The sequence below is a fragment of the Tupaia chinensis genome, unplaced genomic scaffold (assembly GCF_000334495.1).
Source record: "Tupaia chinensis unplaced genomic scaffold, TupChi_1.0 Scaffold000078_1, whole genome shotgun sequence".
In the NCBI taxonomy this organism is placed as follows: Eukaryota; Metazoa; Chordata; class Mammalia; order Scandentia; family Tupaiidae; genus Tupaia; species Tupaia belangeri.
In genome coordinates, this window is record NW_006159539.1 from 1,634,225 (window position 1) to 1,654,987 (window position 20,763).

Below are 20,763 nucleotides of genomic sequence, written 5' to 3' on the forward strand. Positions count from 1 at the left end.
AGCCGTGATGTAGCCGTTACCCGCTGGGCCCTCAGAACAGCGGCACACAGTCGCAGGAACCCGTGTGGCCAGTCCCAGGCTGCTTGGAGCATTGAATGACTGTTATTTTTGTTTTTTAAAAAAATTTATTCATTGTCATTATTTTAATTTTTTTTTTAAAGTTGACTAGAGAGAGACAAAGAGAAAGAGGGAAAGTAAGAAACCAAGCTGCCAGGCCCAGGACTCGAACTCTGGTCAGCCATGTGAGAGTCCAGCTGCCTTATCTAACATCAGGTCACCTGCCAGCCCTGACTGTTCTTTTTAATATTTGCTGGTAAGGGGGCTGGCAGGTGGCGTGGTGGTTGAGGGCACCGGACTCCCACGAGGCTGATCATGGCTCGAGTCCCGAACCTGGTAATTTGCTTTCTCACTTTCCATCTCTCTCTCTTTCACACTCTGTCCCTCTCTAGTCAAATTAAAAATAAATAATAAAGTTAATGTTTTTTCTTTTTTTGGAAAGGTTTTTGCTATAGGATGCATGCGCTCGCCAGAGAGACGGAGAGAAAGCGAGAAATCACCCCTCAGGGGATGGCCATGCTGCAATCTCTTCTCCTCCATTCTCCTCTCGGGATCTTGGGCACGTGTGCACACGCGCCCAGCGTGAGTTTAAGTCACCAGGTCCAGGACTCGAACTGCGGTTGACTACATGGGAGTCCAGCGACATAGCCATTACGGTAACTGCTGGTCCCAATTTTTTTTTTCTTTTTTGGTAGTAATGGATAATGAACTATCTTTTAAAAATTTTCTTCTCCTTTAGCGTGGATAAATCTCTTTTCAAATTTCGACCATTCAGATTTCTTCTGTGACGTGCCTGTCCCTGTGCCCCACACATCTTTGCGTGCCTTCTTCATTAAATGACCAGCTCCTGTTAGCACGCCGATACGTTGTCTGTGGTCAGTGTGAAATCGTCTTTCAGTCTAGTTTTGCTCTTCGACCCCGGCCGGGTAGGCTTTTGCTGTGCGAATGTCAGCAGTCCCCGTGTTAAACGTGCACTTGTTCGTCTGTGGCTCTGGGATTCCTGCCCGCGTCAAGCGGCCTTCATTAGCAGGAAACAGAAGTGGATTGGGTCGTCAGAAAACTCCTAACGCCTTTTTCTATGTAAAAAGGCATGACTTTTTCAACAACCCAGAAACTATTTTGAACAGGGAAAAGAGGGGTTCACATGAGGAATTACGTGCTCACTAATGTTTTAGAAGAATGAGGATGTGGGATCGAGGCTGCACCTCGAGCGGTGACCACGTCAGCCGTGCCCGACGAGCGTACTAGGCTGGAGGGCTTAGGATAAGGGTGAGCGCGGCAGCGCGGGCCCCGGACAGGGCCGCAGTGGGAGCAGGCTGGTGAAAGAGGGCCGAGATGCAAATGAAGTCCCCATTTCCGGTAGTCACAACGTACCCACGTTGATCTCCTGTCCTGGACGTAGTCCATCGGCTACATGTGACGGTAATTCTGTGGAAGACAACTTGAGTGATAAAAGAGACTCTGTACTAATTTTGCAACTTTTTGTAAATCTAAATTTAATTCAAGTAAACTGCTAAGGAAGCTGCTTTCGTTGCCAAGGTCGAAGCTATTGACTAGTACAGGAGCTTATGTCAAGAATATATTGCCAGGGACCAGCAGTTAGCGTAATGGCTATGTCGCTGGACTCCCACGTTGTTGACCACGGTTCGCATCCTGGACCCGGTGGCTTAAAACTCACACCGGGCGCTTGTGCGTGCATGCCCAAGATCCCGAGAGGAGAATGGAGGAGAAGCGATTGTAGCATGGCCATCCCCCCTGGGGCGTGACTTCTCATTTTCCCTCTCACTGTCTCTGTCTCTCTCTCTCTGGAGAGTACCTGTACCCTATGGGATCGAGGCTGCACCTCGAGCGGTGACCACGTCAGCCGTGCCCGACGAGCGTACTAGGCTGGAGGGCTTAGGATAAGGGTGAGCGCGGCAGCGCGGGCCCCGGACAGGGCCGCAGTGGGAGCAGGCTGGTGAAAGAGGGCCGAGATGCAAATGAAGTCCCCATTTCCGGTAGTCACAACGTACCCACGTTGATCTCCTGTCCTGGACGTAGTCCATCGGCTACATGTGACGGTAATTCTGTGGAAGACAACTTGAGTGATAAAAGAGACTCTGTACTAATTTTGCAACTTTTCGTAAATCTAAATTTAATTCAAGTAAACTGCTAAGGAAGCTGCTTTCGTTGCCAAGGTCGAAGCTATTGACTAGTACAGGAGCTTATGTCAAGAATATATTGCCAGGGACCAGCAGTTAGCGTAATGGCTATGTCGCTGGACTCCCACGTTGTTGACCACGGTTCGCATCCTGGACCCGGTGGCTTAAAACTCACACCGGGCGCTTGTGCGTGCATGCCCAAGATCCCGAGAGGAGAATGGAGGAGAAGCGATTGTAGCATGGCCATCCCCCCTGGGGCGTGACTTCTCATTTTCCCTCTCACTGTCTCTGTCTCTCTCTCTCTGGAGAGTACCTGTACCCTATGGCAAAAAACATCTCAAAGAATATATTGCCAAAACCACAGACTAGGGTCAGGCTGATGCCAGCTGCTACCGGCACCCTTGCAGCCAGGGCCTGGACGTTGCCAGGTTCAGGCTGGCTCACGGCGCTGGTTCTTGGAAAACACTGTCTTCCCCCATGGCTCCACACTGCCGTTGTTACACACGCAGGTGTTTGTTTCTGGGTGTTTGGTTCTGCTCGGTCAGCCTGTTTGTCTAACCCTGTGCCAAATCCATACTGCTCACCTTGTAATTGCTTCATAATAAGCTTTTCCACCTGGTCAGACAAGGCTTCCTTTTTCTTTTTTCTCTTTAAGGTTTTTGCTGTTGGGCAAGTGCGCTCACTAGAGAGGGGGTGGGGGAGGAGTGAGAAATCGACCCGGGCTGGGATGACTCTCCTCCACTCTCTCTTGGGGATTTTGCGCACACCTGCACATAGCATGAGTTTCAAGCCACCGGGTCCAGGACTCAAACTGCGGTTGGCCATGTGGGAGTCCAGGGCCTTCACATCCATACCACCTGCTGGCCCCAAGGCTTCCTCCCCCCCCCGCCCTGCTTCAGGAATAGTTTGACTGGGCCGGTTGGTAGCTGAAACTCATGTTGTTGACCCATACAATCCCATATCATAAGGGGGCTGGGTCCTAAACCTCTTATGGTTTAGGCCACATGAAGTTAGGATTTATGTCTTAGTCACTCTGGGCTGCTAAACAAAATACCACACACTGGTAATTTATGTTTGTTTTTAGTTTTACTATGGCACACATGTGCTTGCCTGAGAGAGACAGAACGGGAGGGGCAAAGTGAGAAATCACTCCTGCAAGGGTGTGGCCACATGGCAGTCTTCTTCATCCTCCTCCTGGGATTCTGGGTATGCACACACCTCCAGCTGGCGTGTGTTTCAAGACACTGGGTCTGGGACTTGAACCGCTGGGTTGACCATGCGTGATCCAGCCTCCTCAACCTCCATGCCACCTGCTGGCCCAAGCCTGGGTAATTTGTAAGCAGTAGAAGTTCCTCTCTCACAGTTCTAGCAACTTGAAAGCTCAGTATCAAGTAGCCAGTGAGTTCAGTGTTCGGTGTCCTCTGTGTTTTGTTTTGTTTTGTTTTTCCTTTTTTTAAATATTTACTCTTTACAGCTTTTGAAAAATGTAAACAAACAAACAAACAAACAAACCGGGGGCCTGCAGGTAGTGTAATGGTTACGGTGCTGGACTCCCACATGGCCAACTGCAGTTTGAGTGCAGGCCCTGTTGGCTTGCTTTCTCACTTTCCTTCCTCTCTCCCACTCTCTCTGGTGAGTGCATGTGCCTTCTATAAAATTTTAAAATAATAGTAATAATAAATAAACATTTAAAAAATGTAGAAAGCATTCTTAGCTCAAGGATCCCACAAAAACAATCTGGCCTATGGTCTGTAACTTGCTTATACCCTTCTCAAGAGGAAGGGTCTCCTCGTTCCGCCACCTGACAGCTCTGCAGTTGGCGAGCTGATAGCCCCTTACCAGCTGCTCCTGAAAGGAAGCCTGCCTAGCAGATGTTCTGCCCAGGTGCAGAGAACACGGCCCTGCTTTCCACCAGAGCACGGTTTCTGTTAGGACAGAGATCTGCTCACAGAACATCACAACGATCCACACCTCTTACCTAGAATAATCGAGAATATACAACCAAGAAATCTGAATAGACCACCAAGGCTTAGCTGATGTTTGAGGAAAAGCAACATAACAGAGAAGACCAAGATAAAGACAAACTAGTCCTAGAAGAAAGCAACAGAATGCAGGGGACCAAACAAAACCTAGAGACATCTTCTAACTAATATATTGTGAGGATGTGAGGAGCAGTCACATTCCTAAAACAAGAACAGCTATATAAAATGAAGAGTAAAGAGCTCTTTACACATAAAAAGTATAATCACTACGGCCCAGCCACGGTGGTGCACACTGTGCACCGTATGTCGGGACCGCATGAGAGGCTCAGGTTCGATTCCTGATCCCATATAAAAGCTGGCATGACGGCATGCACCTGGAATACCAGCAACTTGAGGAGGGCTGAGGCAGGAGGATCATGAGCTCAGAGATGGCCCAGGCAACCTAGAAACCCTGTCTTAAAAAAAAAAGAAGAGCCAGGTGTGGTGTCGTGGAGCTATAATCTAGCTGGCAGGCCGAGGCAGGAGGGTCATTCGTTGTTGCTGTTTTTTAGGGAAATATGACAAAATATAGATGCAGAGGGGACAAATCCGATGGCTCCAAAAGGTTTTTTTTTTTTTTTTATTTGAATTGTGCAAAAAATAAATACGAAACTGATGTACTGTATTTCTTAATAAATCATCGTGGTAATGTCAGAGACAACCTCCCACATACAATTTAATAGTCATTTTCATATTAACCGGTAGCATCATAGTTTCATAATTCACATAAAATAGTCATGGGTACTAATCTTTAATTACAAACATTATTAAACGTGAGCACTAAAAGCTTAAAATGATTTACATGTATGGATCTGTGTGTACACATGTCCTGATTGTTACTATGTAAAAATTGCCTTTCAATGTGGAAGATAATAGGTGATGGTAAAGAGAATTGTTTTTAGAGTATGTGATTTTAGGAATTTGACATTTTCTTAAAAGAACAAAACAAATGTGTAAGTTTCTGTGTTTTACATCCATCAAGAAGGAAGGTGTCTAAACTGATAATCATCTAAATACTTGTCATACTTTAGGTAGTTACATGAGGTAGAACCTGGTGCTTCATCGAAGACAAGCTTTACTTTTAGGCAATATTTTTAACTGATTGATGATGTTAACAACTTTCCTCGTACATATATAGTAGCTTTTTTTTTTTCTTTTTTTGGAGAGGTTTTTGCTATAGGGCGCGTACGCTCGCCAGAAAGACAGAAACAGAGACACAGAAAGCGAGAAATCTCCCCCCAGGGGGGATGGCCACACCGCAATCCCTTTTCCTCCATTCTCCTCTTGGGATCTTGGACACACATGCACATGCGCCTGGCGTGAGTTTAAGCCGCCAGGCCCAGGACTCGAACCGCGGTCAACTACATGGGAGTCCAGCAACATAGCCATTACGCTAACTGCTGGTCCTGAATATATAGTAACTTTGTCATAGTTGTCCAGTGGCTCCATGATTACGTTAATTTCACATTGAACAATGGTGCTGTACATTCTATTATGGGGCTGACCTTTCGATTTATATAAGTTCTTCAAGTTATTTATATAAAGTTTACATGGTTCATAAGGAAATTATTTTATTAAAAAAATAATATTCCATGGGAAACACTTGTCCATTAGTACCATTTTAAAATGTCTTCCCTCCACAAACTTACATAATATTCTTGAATTATTCAGACAGGCCAAGGTAAGTCTGGAGTCTAAAGAACAAGGTTTACTTCATACCTCGAAAACGTGGACACAGCTTAGTACACATCCTTTTCCAAATCAAATTCTGCTCCCTTTGCAACTCTGAACACGTAGACTGCGGGGCCGGCTCTCTGGGCTGGCGCCTGACCTCTGCACACCTTGCTCCGTTCAACCTCGCCCACGCCACAGCCGCATGAATCCGATTTTTGACATCTTATAAAATGCAAGTCACAGCTACTGTGGTCCACAGTATTCAGAAACTTTAGGAACACTGCCTGTCCAAGCAGATGTATTTTTGGCCCTATTTGTTTGCAGAAAAGAAAGAATGATCCAGCGATCATTTCAAATCAAATAGGTTTAACGTTCCATGCGTGTCTCTCCTGTGGCTTGTCTGTGTAAGAGTGACTGATGGGAAGGACACCTTGATGGGATTACTCTTGCGCTCATAGGAGCTTGGTAGGTGGAGGTGATTTCTGTTACAGTCTCTGCGTCACTCAGGAGTCGGTTGCCTTTCTAGGGTGGAGCAGAGAACATGTCGTCATGATGTAAGTATAACTGCTTCATCGCTTCGGTTGTGTGTTTCGTTGTCCGTGTCTGTATCCAGCAGACGCCTGCACCTACAGACGGTCCATTAGCTACTTCGCTCTAGCAGTGGTCACGCACTTCTTAAAAGAAGAGCAGGTGTCGGTGTGCTAGACTTACAAGTGCCTCTCTAAAAGGCCCAGAGTTTCTGCAGAAATGCAAAAAGGTGAAATGCCGTTGAAGATTCTCCTATACGTGTTTGACCATCGAAAGTCAGATTATGAATAGGCTTACGAGAAAGCGAGAAGTCAGTTCAGGTCATGCATTCAGTTTCATTTGCTGCCTCGTAGCTCTCATGTAAAACCTCGCGTTGTGCGACGCCATTATTAATGCTTATTAAAGATAAAACTGCTTAGACTTGTGCAGGTGACATGGAAGGTTAAATTACATTACTTAGGCAGCGATTTATAATTAGGGCCATCAAATGTTGATGTTTAGTTTTACCTCCTTGGGTTTTTTGGCATGTAATAAAGATCTTTAAAAATAGGTGCTGTAACTAAGTAATTCTGCCACTGGTATATAACTGTCTATTTTCAGTGTTTAGGAGCAGCGCTATTAGAATATTTGACCTTTTATAATGCCCTTAACAGAAGAATTTTTTTTCTAAATGAATAATTTTAAACTATTTTAGGTGCTGTTTTCAACCCTAATCTTTTGAACAAGAATGAAACTGTTTAAAAATTAAGATGCCAACAGGTAATTTCTTGTAAGTTTATACTTTTGTCGATGTGTTTCACATAGCAGTAGAACAACAAAATGTTTATTAAAACCAGGCTGTATTTTTTCTCATCTAAAATAATTTCAAAAATATAAACTATTTGGTTTAAACTCTTCCTTTTATGCCATGAAGCTACTTTATTTTAGATATATATATATATATTTTTTTTTGAGAGGTTTTTGCTATAGGGTGTGTGCACTCGCCAGAAAGAGAGAGACAGAGAGACAGAAAGTGAGAAATCACCCCTCCGGGGGGATGGCCACGCCACAATACCTTCTCCTCCATTCTCCTCTCGGGATCTTGGGCACGCACACACACGCACCTGACGTGAGTTTAAGCCACCAGGTCTGGGACTCGAACCATGGTTGACTACATGGGAGTCCAGTGATATAGCCATTACGCTAACTGCTGGTCCCTATATTTATATATTTTATTAGATTTTAGGAACAGACAGATTCTAGCTTACTCTATATCTGATATCAATTTCTCTAATAAGTTACAATGATTAATAACCAATAATAACAAATCAGGGTCCAAAAAATACTCAGAGATAGTAATTCAGGTTATATGAGTTTTCTCTTTTTAAAAATTATTTATTTTATTCTGTTTATTCATTCATTTATTTTTAGTTTGACCAGAGAGAAACATAGAAAGAGAAAGAGGGAAAGTGAGAAAGCAAGCCGCCAGGTCCAGGACTTGAACCGTGGTCAGCCATGTGGGAGTGTCCCGTGCCTTAACCACCACACCACCTGCTGGTCCCCATATGAGTTTTCTCTATTGAGGAAATGCCAAGTTCTTAGATATGTCTGGTTATAATTTGTTTAAAAGCAAGAACATTGTTTTCAGCTTTGCTAAAGTTGTATTTCACCTTCCCTGGAAAGTGGAACGTGAAGGCGCCTAGGATCCTGATGTGATGTCATTTGAATTTGGACTTCACCCATCAGCCAGATTATTCCTTCTCTTTGTTAGCAAAATTTATATAATCTTATTAAAAGTTGTTTGATCATAAAGAAGCGTGGCATTCTGTAAAAAAAAAAAAATTCTGAAATAATTAGTTTTGTTGGTTTACTTTTATTTTTACCATTCAAATTCTTTGCAATTGTGTTCTCGTGTTGACACTTTCATACATTCGCAGTTAGAATGAGATGCTGAAATAGCGTTTTCTCAGTTCTAAAACAAAAAGGAAGTTGAACCGTTTGGATTTCTGATTTGGAGACATAGGCTCATGGCAGTGATAGCCCAGCAGGTACTGACCGCTTTATTTACTCATTTATCGCCTTCAGAGAGGAAGGAAAGGGGGGCTTCCCCCAAAAGGGTCGCAGCTCCCTGAGGTCACACCCCAGTCTTCAGCTGGCCAGGGTCCTGGGCGCACCCGCCGCACCCTGGCGTGTCCAGGTCGGCCTGGGATCTAGACCTGGGCCTTCCCTCGTGGCTCTAGTCTCCCGCAGCAGCTCCGCTGTGCCCTGGCGCCCGCACGGCCGGGCCCGACGCTGTCGGTGTCTTCACGGCAGACAAACGCTGGGCAGTGTCCGAAGTTAGTACACCGTTGGTTTCCTAATGTGGAGCTGGAGGCCCAGCGGGGTACCGCCACCTTCCTCCTCACGTTAGCCGGGAGAGGTCATTTCCTGGGAGCTTACGGTGTACAACGTAAAGCAACATCATTCCCCCTCCAGATTCGGAGAAGTAGTAATAAGATTTAAGTATTCAGCCCTTTCCTCTTCGAGTCATAAATACTAGTGCCATGACTCGGTGAATTCTATTGTTGTTTCTCATTTTTTTCTATAAAATGGTGCTCGTGACCAGGAGTGAAAAGAAAGGGATTTTTCCCTTTGTTTTGTTTTTGTTTTTGTTTGGGGGGGAGGTTTTTGCTATAGGGTGCGTGTGCTCGCCAAACAGACAGAGAGAGACAGAAAGCGAGAAATCACCCCCCAGGGAGGATGGCCATGCTGCAGTCCCTTCTCCTCCATTCTCCTCTCGGGATCTTGGGCACGCACGCACTGGCGCCCGGCGTGAGTTTAAGCCACCGGGTCCAGGACTCAAACCGCAGTCGACTACGTGGGAGTCCAGCGACACAGCCATTACGCCAACTGCTGGTCCCTTTTTCCTTTGTTTTTAAAGGCGCATGGTGGGAGTGAGGTTGGAAGGACAGAGAGGAACCACAGGAGGAAGAGAAGGCAGAGAGAAAGAAAGATGAAGGAAAGGTCAAAGGGTAAAGAAGGAAGTTCGAGAAAGAGGAGGAGAGGGGACGCAGAAATGGAGGTTTATCTTAATACTCCGGAAGTTTGGGCCGTATCCCAATTAATGACTTGGGTCTTTCATTTTACTTTAGAATTAAGCATGTTGTTACAGTTACTAGCTACTGCCTGAAATCCCCTCACATGTTAAAACCTCTTCAGATGGTTGGTTTTGGATTTTGATGTGAAGATTGTCACATACAGGCAAATTTAAAGATAACTATATTTTAATTCTCTAAATCTTTTTCCCACTACAACTTCAGATTTTAACATTTCAAGCCTAGTAGAAGCACATAAGCACTTTAAGGTCCAGGCCAGCAGGTGACATGGTGGTTAAGGCACTGGACACCCCAATATGGCTGACCACGGTTTGAATCCCGGACCTGGTGGCTTGCTTCTCACTTTCCTTCTCTGTGTGTGTCTATCTTTCTCTGGTCAAATTAAAATAAACAAATGAATAAATAAAATAAATAATCCTTTTGAAAAAAAAAAAAAAAGAGTTTAACTGCGCTCTCATGACAGGACAGCTCAAAATAGCACCGCAGGCTAGGATGCTAACCGCCTCCTTGTCATCTGACCGACGCAGGGATTCCTGATTTCTCCGATAGCTTCTAAATCCGTTATAATTGATGGCTAGATCCTTAGGCTAGGTTACTTTTTCCCTCAAAGGGCTATTAGTCCGTGTCCATCAAATAAGAACTACAATTAAATTAGTCTTTCAGTTTGAGGGGGGAAAAAATCCCTCATTCCAATGTTTAAAATTTCTACTTTATTCTCAGAGAGCGACGCCCGTTTCTCGTTGTACTAGAACATTCACTGCCCTCTGTTTCACGTGTGTTCCAGATCATGAGGAGCCCTGCGGTCCCAGTCACAGGTCCTTCTGCCTGAACGGGGGTGTCTGTTACGTGATCCCCACCATCTCCAGCCCGTTTTGTAGGTGAGTGCGGGGACCCGGGGGAGGAGAGGGCCCTTGGTTTCTCGTCTACCAACTCCTCTGAGAGGGGATAAAAGATAAACTGTGTAGGATGGAAAAGTATGAGGGAAACTCTGCCCAGTTTATCTAGGGCATGTTTATGCTTTTGAAAATACGAAGTAGCAAGTGGAACATCTCACTCCGCAAAGTCTCTGTTCAGAAAACCAGCTGTAGTCATTTCCAGCCTTCATGGACTTTTAAAATACTGTATTTTAGTGAACTCTGATTTTAACCATTTAGAGAAGGCATTCCGTGTTAGCTGAAAAAACCAGCTAGAGAATTTATTCATGTAAATAGCATGACATGCGGTACTTGGTTTTGCGTTTAGAATGCATGAATACGGGCTAACCAAGAACTTAGATTTGGCGAGAAAACAGAGTGATGTTTTTTAATGGTGGTAGAAAATAAAAAAGAAAGGTTTATTTTGTAATTTTTATTCTTTTTATGGAATTATTTAATGTTATTATTATTTAATTTGATGAGAGAGAGAGGGAGAGTGAGAAAGCAAGCCACCATGTCCAGGATTTGAACTGCAGTTGACTGAGTGAGAGTCCACTGCCTAAATACCACGCCACCTGCTGGCCTGAAAGATTTATTTATTTTTTTTCCTTATGTTTTCTATGACTGAGGAACTCAGACAGAGAGAGACACCATCCTCAACAAATTCTTTATGCCTAGCCTCACCCCCAGCCTCGGCCAGCCCAGTCATGGGCACAGGTGTACAGTGGGACTGGGGAGGTCTCTAGACACAGGCCAGAGCCTTCCCAGGTGGGCCTGCCTCGGGGACTGGTGCATTTTACTGCTGTGCCACTGCCCGACCCCCCTGATTGTTCGTGGCTGTTTTGCGTCTTTGTGACCTCCGTGTGGAAGGGGGAGAGGGAACCCCCACAGGGACCGTCTCAGCCCAGGGTGCAGACACCTGCTATCCTGCCACGCTCTGGGACGTCTCCAGCCGTGAGCCTGGGACCTTCCCGTGTAAGGCAGCCTCGCGGAGCCTCCTGCATTCCCACTGGGCTAGTGCCCCCATGTTTTGTAGAGGCGTTCCTGAGCTTTGTTGAGTCTAATTGATTTATGTACTTTCCTTCTTTAAGATCATAACAAGTCGGCTCTTTTGAAAGTCTCGGAAACTTTCCATAGTTTAATAGAATATTACGGTGGGGAGGGACTCAAATTTGGGGGGATCGTTTAAAAAGACCTACCAATGCTGTTAAAACCGTCTCCTCCCTTTTACACATGCCTCATCCTTTTACAAAGTGTCTGGGCCAATATGTGTGAAATGGAGATTCCAAATACAGAACTGATCCTGGCCATCGGTGGAAACGTGTCGTGCTGACGTTGTTGGATCTTTATGTGCGACCCCCTCAGGTTGCATCGAGGGCCTGTTTATTTTTATCTCCTGACAGCACCACTTCCTCTGTTTCCGACCAAGACTGTGACTAGATACAGCAATTCCTAAATGAAATCCTGAGGCTGAGTACCGTGGTTATGTAGAGGCAGGAGCTAAGCCGCCGGAGAGAATAACTAGAAGTGGGCATTCCAGTTCGGTGACTGAAGAAGGTCTCCCTCTTGGTCCCCCTTAAGAGATTCTGTGTCCCGTTACTGTGGGAGGGTCGTTGCCCGGTCTCCCAGCAGCGCGCTCTGTCCCGGCAGCCTGTCCGTGTCCCTCTGTCCTGCGTAGTCGGCCACACGCTACCTGTTAAAACACGGAGCGAATTTGCTTAATCACGGGGGCAACTGCGCTTCCTGCTCTTGCAGTGAAAAACTGAAGACTGGCCACTCAGAGAAGTGACTCCGTGGGGAGTAAATGGCCTCGTGGGACACTGCGGTGTCACAGTCGGAGTCTCCCCTTAACGTCCGTGGTTAAGCATGTCACCGAGGGGCCAGCGGGGGAGTAGCGGTGGCACCCAGTGCTCTGAGAGGCTGACCTGCGCGGGACGGCTGTGAGTTCGTGTCCGGAGACGCCCTAAGTGTGCTGGGCACGCGCGTGACCACGATGCAGGGCCGGCCGAGGCTGGGGGCCAAGACTGCCGGGGTGCTGTCCTTCGGGCTTTCTAGTTAGCTGGCGAAGTGAGCGTTCTGGTTTATTCATCTGTAAGGAGCTATAACCACACACTTGAGGCCATGCGGGCCAGGCTTTCTCTGTAGACCGACGCACATCAGGAGGCAAAGCTGTCCCCAGAACGCGTTCAGTGTGGTGTGCAGAAAGCAAGGACAACGACCTGCTCCCCGTGCGTGCCTGTCACGAGCCTGGCGCAGGTGTCTGGCAGGGACAGTCTTACCAAGGGCTGTACATGTGACGCCTTTGGCAAAGACTCACTTTTCCCTTGGTGGGGAGGCGGGCTGACGTTTGCTTCTGTGGCTCCCTGTGCCCCGGGTCTCCTGCGCTCCTCAGCCTGCCAGTGCTTACTGAGACACGTGCATATGCATCCAGTCCGTCTGTCCCTAGAGGAAACCTCGTTCCGATCCGGTCCATCCCGCTGTCGCTCGAGGCGCGATCAATGCCTTGTTTCCCTCAGGTGGGAGTGTCGCGGCTGGGCCAGCTTCTCACTTGCACTAATGCAGGCTGCCCACTGCCGAGGTGTGTGACCGCCATGTCCCTGTGTCGTATTTGTTGCTCGTTCTTCCTTAAATATCCTCCTCCTGGGCCCAGACTTTCAGGAACGTGATTCTTGTGGCTAATACACCATTGTCCTGCCCAGTCTTAGCATTGAGAGCTGTTCTGTCTTGAAATTTCTGTTTATGCACGGTGGAGTGTGGGAGAAGAGAGGAGAGCTTCCACGGCTCCCATCCTACCGTGCTTCCTGGACCTCTGTGCCCTTGCCCCCCCGCCCGGGGACCCTGCCACTCACGTGTGGCTCTGGTACGGTTCAGGCGGACTGGCTGGGTCACACCGTGGTCACTGCGGGATCCGGCTTCTCTTGTGCCGTGCGGTCCACTTTGTCAGGTAGGCAGCCTCTCACAGGACTCGGGTTCAAGTACTGGAAGGAGCCTTCCTGCGCGAGCAGCGGTGTACCTGTGGCGGACCGCTCGCTTTCTGTAGAGCAGGAGTGTCGTGTGTCACATACGCCGCCTCTCCTTCACAGGTGGTCGGCGCTACACTGCGCAGATATCCGAGGCTCGGAGAGGGACTGAGGTTAGGAAAGGGAGTTGATGCTTGGGCGAAGGGGCTGTCGCTGGGTGAACTTTCTATTTCCCTATGGCTTTTTGCCTGAGAATAGGCCCCAATCAATGCCACGCGACGTGGGGAAAAACTAGATAGGAAACTGGAGGCGGCCACTACGGCGGGAAATGGGCGAGGGATGCTCTGGAGAGGGCCACAGAGCCAGGGCCCCGGCTTGTGATAGCAACTCTCCCAGATCCCGTTTTAGGCCTGAGCTTGTAGGCGTAGAAAAGGCTCCAGGCAGCCCAGCCGAGGCCGGGAAATGCGAACAGAGGTTTTAGCTGTTGCCACAGTAGGGAGACGGAGCTTAGAGTTTTGTTTAAGCCAGGTTATCCTATTGATAAGACCAAAGAACAGCACTCTGGAGACGAACCTAGCAGAACCTAGCGTCTCTCCACGGTGCCGTTCATGAGGGGTGGGAGGGAACTCAAGGTGACTGCACACAGGACAGAGAGACGTGGTTTGCACTCCACAGCAAAGGAAACCAAGTATGAGGTCGAGATGCTGAACGTGTCGGAACTAGTGAATATTTTACACCGGAAAGATTTGGGGCCGGCAGGTGGCATGGTGGTTGAGGGCACTGGACTCCCACGTGGCCGACTACAGTTCAAGTCCTGGACCTGGCGGCTTGCTTTCTCACTTTCTCTCTCTCTTTCTCTCATCAAATAAAATAAATACGTAAAGTTAAACAGAATAAGTAATCCTTTTAAAAAATCTTAAAGATTTGATCTCAAGGAAGTAACAGAAGATATGCTTATAATCGATGAATTAGTAAGAATTGTCAACAGAGAAATAGGAAATATGGAAAAGAATAAAATGGAAATTTTAGAACTAAAAAACAGCGTCTGAATTTAAAATTTTTCTAGCTGTGCTTCATAGCAGATTGGAAAGAGAGGATAGGTGAGCTTAAAGAGAGATCAGTAGAAATTATATTTATATGGAGAAAACAAATTAAAAAAATCAGTGACCTGCCAAATAATATTAAAAGATTAACATATAGGGGCCAGCAGGTGGCATGGTGGTTAAGGCACTAGATTCCCACATGGCTGACTATAGTTCGAGTCCCAGATCTGGTGGCTTACTTTTTCACTTTTCCTCTGTCTGTCTCTTTCTCTCTCTCTCTCTCGGAGAGGGACTGAGGTTAGGAAAGGGAGTTGATGCTTGGGCGAAGGGGCTGTCGCTGGGTGAACTTTCTATTTCCCTATGGCTTTTTGCCTGAGAATAGGCCCCAATCAATGCCACGCGACGTGGGGAAAAACTAGATAGGAAACTGGAGGCGGCCACTACGGCGGGAAATGGGCGAGGGATGCTCTGGAGAGGGCCACAGAGCCAGGGCCCCGGCTTGTGATAGCAACTCTCCCAGATCCCGTTTTAGGCCTGAGCTTGTAGGCGTAGAAAAGGCTCCAGGCAGCCCAGCCGAGGCCGGGAAATGCGAACAGAGGTTTTAGCTGTTGCCACAGTAGGGAGACGGAGCTTAGAGTTTTGTTTAAGCCAGGTTATCCTATTGATAAGACCAAAGAACAGCACTCTGGAGACGAACCTAGCAGAACCTAGCGTCTCTCCACGGTGCCGTTCATGAGGGGTGGGAGGGAACTCAAGGTGACTGCACACAGGACAGAGAGACGTGGTTTGCACTCCACAGCAAAGGAAACCAAGTATGAGGTCGAGATGCTGAACGTGTCGGAACTAGTGAATATTTTACACCGGAAAGATTTGGGGCCGGCAGGTGGCATGGTGGTTGAGGGCACTGGACTCCCACGTGGCCGACTACAGTTCAAGTCCTGGACCTGGCGGCTTGCTTTCTCACTTTCTCTCTCTCTTTCTCTCATCAAATAAAATAAATACGTAAAGTTAAACAGAATAAGTAATCCTTTTAAAAAATCTTAAAGATTTGATCTCAAGGAAGTAACAGAAGATATGCTTATAATCGATGAATTAGTAAGAATTGTCAACAGAGAAATAGGAAATATGGAAAAGAATAAAATGGAAATTTTAGAACTAAAAAACAGCGTCTGAATTTAAAATTTTTCTAGCTGTGCTTCATAGCAGATTGGAAAGAGAGGATAGGTGAGCTTAAAGAGAGATCAGTAGAAATTATATTTATATGGAGAAAACAAATTAAAAAAATCAGTGACCTGCCAAATAATATTAAAAGATTAACATATAGGGGCCAGCAGGTGGCATGGTGGTTAAGGCACTAGATTCCCACATGGCTGACTATAGTTCGAGTCCCAGATCTGGTGGCTTACTTTTTCACTTTTCCTCTGTCTGTCTCTTTCTCTCTCTCTCTCTCTCTCGTACTTGTGCCCAATAGCAAGTTAATCAAGCAAGCAATCAACATACTTGGAATTAGAAACCCAGGAGGAGGAAAGATAAATGTGACAGAAAGAACAATACTTAAAGAAATGATATCCTTAAAATTTCCAATTCCGTGGAAGACAGGTTTGCAGATTTATGCTAAGCAAATGCCAAGCAAACTTAGGCACATCAGAGTCAAATTGTGTGTGTGTGTGTGTGTGTGTGTGTGTGTGTGTGTGTGTGTGTTGGGGGAGATGAAGGGAAAAATCCTGAAAGCAGCCAGAGAGTGCGGCGGTTCATACGGGAGAACAGTACCGCGAGTGGCGGCTGATTTCTCCCTGGAAACCATGGACACCGAAAGATAATGGAAGTAGAGATTTAAAGAGCTGAGAGGAGAAACTCGGAACCCAGAACTCTGTATCGTCCAAAAATGTTTCTCAAGAATGAAGGCAGTAATGGCAGCATCATTTATAGTAGCCATAGCTGAGAGCCTTTGTCACCATGAGGCTATGGGACAGGGAATGTTAAAAGCAGCCCATTAGCAAAGCTCAGCTGACACTGGATAGAAAGTTACAGCTACAGAAAGGAATGACAGGAGCAGGAAGAGCACATTCCCCCCGTCAGTCCCAAACATCATGCTGCCTGGAGTCAGAGCAGGACTTGGGCTCTTCTAACCGAGGAGCCGGTGCAGGGTCTTGTCCAGCTCCTTCTGGGAGAAAGCCACATCTTTTGTCTCCTCCCCAGGACCTTTCTGGTCCCATCTGTAGACCTCCCATTATGTCCTTCCAGTTGACTTTGGCTGATTGCAGAAGGGACATCCACCTGATGCTTCACTCAGATCAGCTGTTCTCACTGGTTGGCTCCTTCCCATCATCTGGTCTACCCCCGTACACAGAGTCCACCCCATGGGACAGAGCAGCGTGACCGGTCTCCATTCAGCTTAGACCTCTTGTGCTTTCAGACATGGCATTTGGACGATACTTCCCATTCTAAGCAACTTGGTCACTTGTGAAATGTGTGAACTGTTGCAACACAAAAGCACATTGGATGGGGTTGTGTAAGAGCCAACCTCGTCGAGGCTGGCCCTCTCTGTGACGCGTGCTGTGATTGGAGAACGTCTCCTTACCAGTTCAGTATTTACCAGTTCTTCCGAAGCTCATGGACATTCAGAACTGCCCCGATAGCCACGGTGATGTTCAGGTCAGTGTTAAGTGTCTGAAATTCCTTGGTAGAGAGATACTTTGAGAACTTTAGAACACCTAAGTATATATCTATATGTATAGATACACGCACACACACATATTAATTTTTTTTTTAAGAGAGAGATTTTTGGTTATATGGTATATGCACTCGCTGGAGTGGCAGAGAGAAAGAGACAGAGAAAGTGAGAAATCACCCCCGGGGGGAAGGCCATGCCACAATCCCTTCTCTACCACTCTCCTCTTGGCACTTTGGGCGTGCACGCACATATGCCCAGTGTGAGTTTTAAGGTGCCAGGTCTGGGACTTGAACCACAGTCGACCACGTGGGAGTCCAGCTGGTCACCTATATGCATTCTTATTATTTACTCACTAATTGTTGTGAAAGAGCCTTGCCATCGTCTCTTGTCTTCGCCATCTAGTGAGACTGCAGGCGTTCCCCGTACCCGGGTCTCACTCTCTTAAGCCAAGTTGTGAAGATACTTTGAGAACGAGGCTGACCTCGAACTTGCGTCCCTCCTGCCTCAGCCTCCCTGAGTTTCTGCGATGACAGGTGCACACCACCATGTCTAGCCTTTAGGTTGGCTTGGGAATAACCCAGCCCTCCTCTGGGGCGGGAGCCTTAGAGGCCGAGCCCCCGCGGCTGGGCCGGGACGCCGGGCTGGGCCGTGAGCACTCCGACACGCTTCCTGTGTGGCGTCAAGTGCGTGCTCGGGGCGTTCACGTGCCTCCGACGGTTTTGACTGCTCAGAACCCACGTCATCTCTGGGTGTTGGGCACATCAGCACCTTGGGAGTGCTACCAGAGTTACGGGAGCCCGGTGATGGCAGCCTGAAGGCTGCTTGGCAGGAGGTCGCGAAGGGCTGTCTGAACAGCTCTCAGGATGTAAGAGGTGGTGCGCGCAGACCTGCAGGGCTGTATGCACGGGGCCGCGGTTACCTGTACCCCGGAGTAGCCATTTCTAGTGAGTCCCAGTGCTTAGAGGAAGGGGAACATGAATTTGGGGAAACAAAATAGCTTCTTCCACGGACAGTCCAAATACATACCCGGAGCCCTCTCCTCACGTCAGCCCTCCCCGGGGTGCAGTCCAGAGCCTGGCTGTTCACCATTTTATCTGCAGGCTCAGGTTCGACTCCTCACGGTCCTACAACTATTGATGGGAAAAGTCAGGATTTGTTTTCTTTTTTTAAATAGACCGTGGTCCGTAGCCGAGTTCTCCTTAACCAAAACTGCGGACCCCCGCCCTGCAGTACATACATCCCTTTTCCGGCCGCGCCTTCGGGAGTTGTTGTGAAGTCCGTTGACCTCCTCAGGAGCCTTACTCTCCCCACCTCCCGGCCGGCCCGTGCAATCCACCCCCTTACCGCATCATTTTCCGCACTAGTTTTCTTCCTTTCTTTTTAAAATGTTGCCAGAGGGCACATGCGCTCACTGGAGAGAGACAGAGATAATGGGACAGAGCGAGAAATGTGAGATAGCACCCTCCATGAGAGTGGTCATGCCTCAATCCCTTCTCCAGCTCTCCCTCCTTTCAGGGTTCCGGGCACACACCCACACTTGCCTGGCATGTTCTCAAGCCACCTGATCCCCACGTGAGCCACAAGGTCAGCCGTGTGGGACCCAGCCCCCTTAACCACCAGGCCACGGGCTGGCCCTTTGGCCCTGGTTTTTTTCTCACTTTCCAGTACATTTTAGAGTCTGTCCTTAGGGGTTCCGAGTGCTTTATTAGGGCCGTGTGGTATTGCATCTCATGCCGACTCTGTGGTGTGTTTAACCCTGTCGGACACGGGGCTGTGCCTTACGTTTCGTCACTGCAAACAATGTCACAATGAATCACCTTTCATGTCTGCTGCCTGACGGGGCGCGAGTGAATTCCGGGAACTTGGCTGGGTCGAAGGGCGGGCGTTGGCAGCCTCGGCAGGTCTTGCCTAACTCCTGTGCGCAGGTATCAGAATTCCTGCCAGCTACTGTGAGCGTGCCCCGCGCCCGCAGAGCGTGGTGTGAGCGTGCCCCGCGCCCGCAGAGCGTGGTGTGAGCGTGCCCCTCGGGTGCATGTTAGCTGGCACCTCGGTCTCACCATCATCCACGTTGCTATGTTCGAACGTTTCTCTTACAGAGGTTTTACGTGCTTTTGAAGTTAATTCGTGGTTATTTTACCGGTTAGTTTCTATCGAGACTGGAGCCTGTCTTCCGGTCAGGTCTGTAAGAAAGGCAGAGACTCGTACATATTCACCTTGCCGCACTAGTTCACTGAATTACATTACGATTTGCAGGGTTTTTAAGTTTGGTTCCCTTCGGCTTTAGTAAAATATACATTTCTCAGGAGAGCCACACCCCAATCCCTTCTGCCCCATTCCTCCCTCCTGTCGGGATTTTGGGCACACACACCTGTCTTTTTATCAAGCTGTGGGGCTTGGGATTTGAACTGCAGTCACCCATGGGAACCCACCTCTCTTAACCAGTAGGCTTTGGGCCTGCCCCAAGCACACGTTCAGTAACATAATGTTATTAGGCAGATGCAGATGACTACAGTGCTGTTAGTACAGAGTTCCTGAATTCGGGGGTCAGTGAATAGTTTGTAAAAATCAGGTTTTTAAAAAATTGTGCTTTAGCTTATAAAAGTGCTGACTACATTTTTGTGGTATGTAGAAAGCATTAGAAGAAAGAGGACCAGCAGGTGGCGTGGCATTTAAGCTGTTGGATCCCACATGGCCGACTGTGCAGTTCAAGTCCCGGATCTGGTAGCTTGAGAAACACACCAGGGTGTGTGTGTGCCCCAAATCCCGAGACTGTGTAGTTCGAGTCCCAGACCTGGTGGCCTGAAGAACACACCAGGTGCCTGTGCGTGCCCAAAGTCCTGAGAAGAGGATGGAGGACGAGGGACTGTGGTGTGGCCTTCCCCCGGGGAGTGACTGCTTACTTTCCCACTCACTCTCTGTCTCTCTTGGGTGAGCACATGCACTCCATAGAAGAAAAAAAAAAGAGAGAATTTAAATAGTAACGACATTTTGAACAACGATGCACGATGGAGTCCCCTCCGCAGTTCGTTCATTGTGTGCCTGTGTCTTGGGTCCCCAGTCTGCTCATGAAGCTGTCTGCTTCTGGACCACGAGGAGTCCTGGGATCCTGACTTAACCCAGTTTTCTTTAAGTGAAGCCACTGTCATTTCAGAATCATGTACCGAAGAATCTTTTTTAAAAAGAATTATTTATTTAGTTAATTCCACTTGCTGTTGTTATTTCTTAATTTGACCAGAGAGAGACAGAGGAGAGAGAGAGAAAGGGTAAGGAGAAAGCAAGCCGCCAGGTCCGGGACTGGAACCATGGTCGGCCATGTGGGAGGCCGGCTTTAACCAGCGCACAGCTGCCGGCCCCCCGAGGGATCTTCTTTGGAGAATCTGAAGATGGCAGTACCTGGCCGTCCCTTTTCCATGAAGCTCCGGGACTGAGCGTTTTGGCTGAGAGCACACACCCTGGCCTGAAGCGGGAGCAGGGCCTCTGCAAGCATCAGATGAAAACAGGTACCGTGGGAATGGCAGAGACCTAATGGCTCCGGACAGCGTATCTTTACGGTCCGTGACACCAAAATGAATGTGTGGACTTCCCTTCTGGGAGACCCCACCTACCTGTTCCACAAGCTTTCAGATTAGTATTAACCCGAAATTTAAAACGTGTTATGGACAGTGAGGACGCTGAGA

General features: G+C 47.8%; 1 protein-coding gene across 3 annotated transcripts in view; it reads left to right on the forward strand.

Moving 5' to 3' along the window:
- The window catches only part of NRG4 (neuregulin 4), a 53,504-nt gene that overhangs the window by 16,341 nt on the left and 16,400 nt on the right, over window positions 1-20,763 (forward strand). For 2 of the 3 annotated variants that reach the window (XM_027768937.1, XM_006142601.3), the window contains 2 exons: window positions 7,116-7,180; window positions 10,280-10,373. In XM_027768937.1, coding sequence (XP_027624738.1) covers window positions 7,171-7,180; window positions 10,280-10,373 — 104 coding nt within the window. In that variant the 5' untranslated portion in view covers window positions 7,116-7,170. Of the gene's footprint in view, window positions 1-6,278; window positions 6,448-7,115; window positions 7,181-10,279; window positions 10,374-20,763 lie in introns of those variants that run through there. The other variant, XM_027768940.1, reaches the window with a different exon arrangement.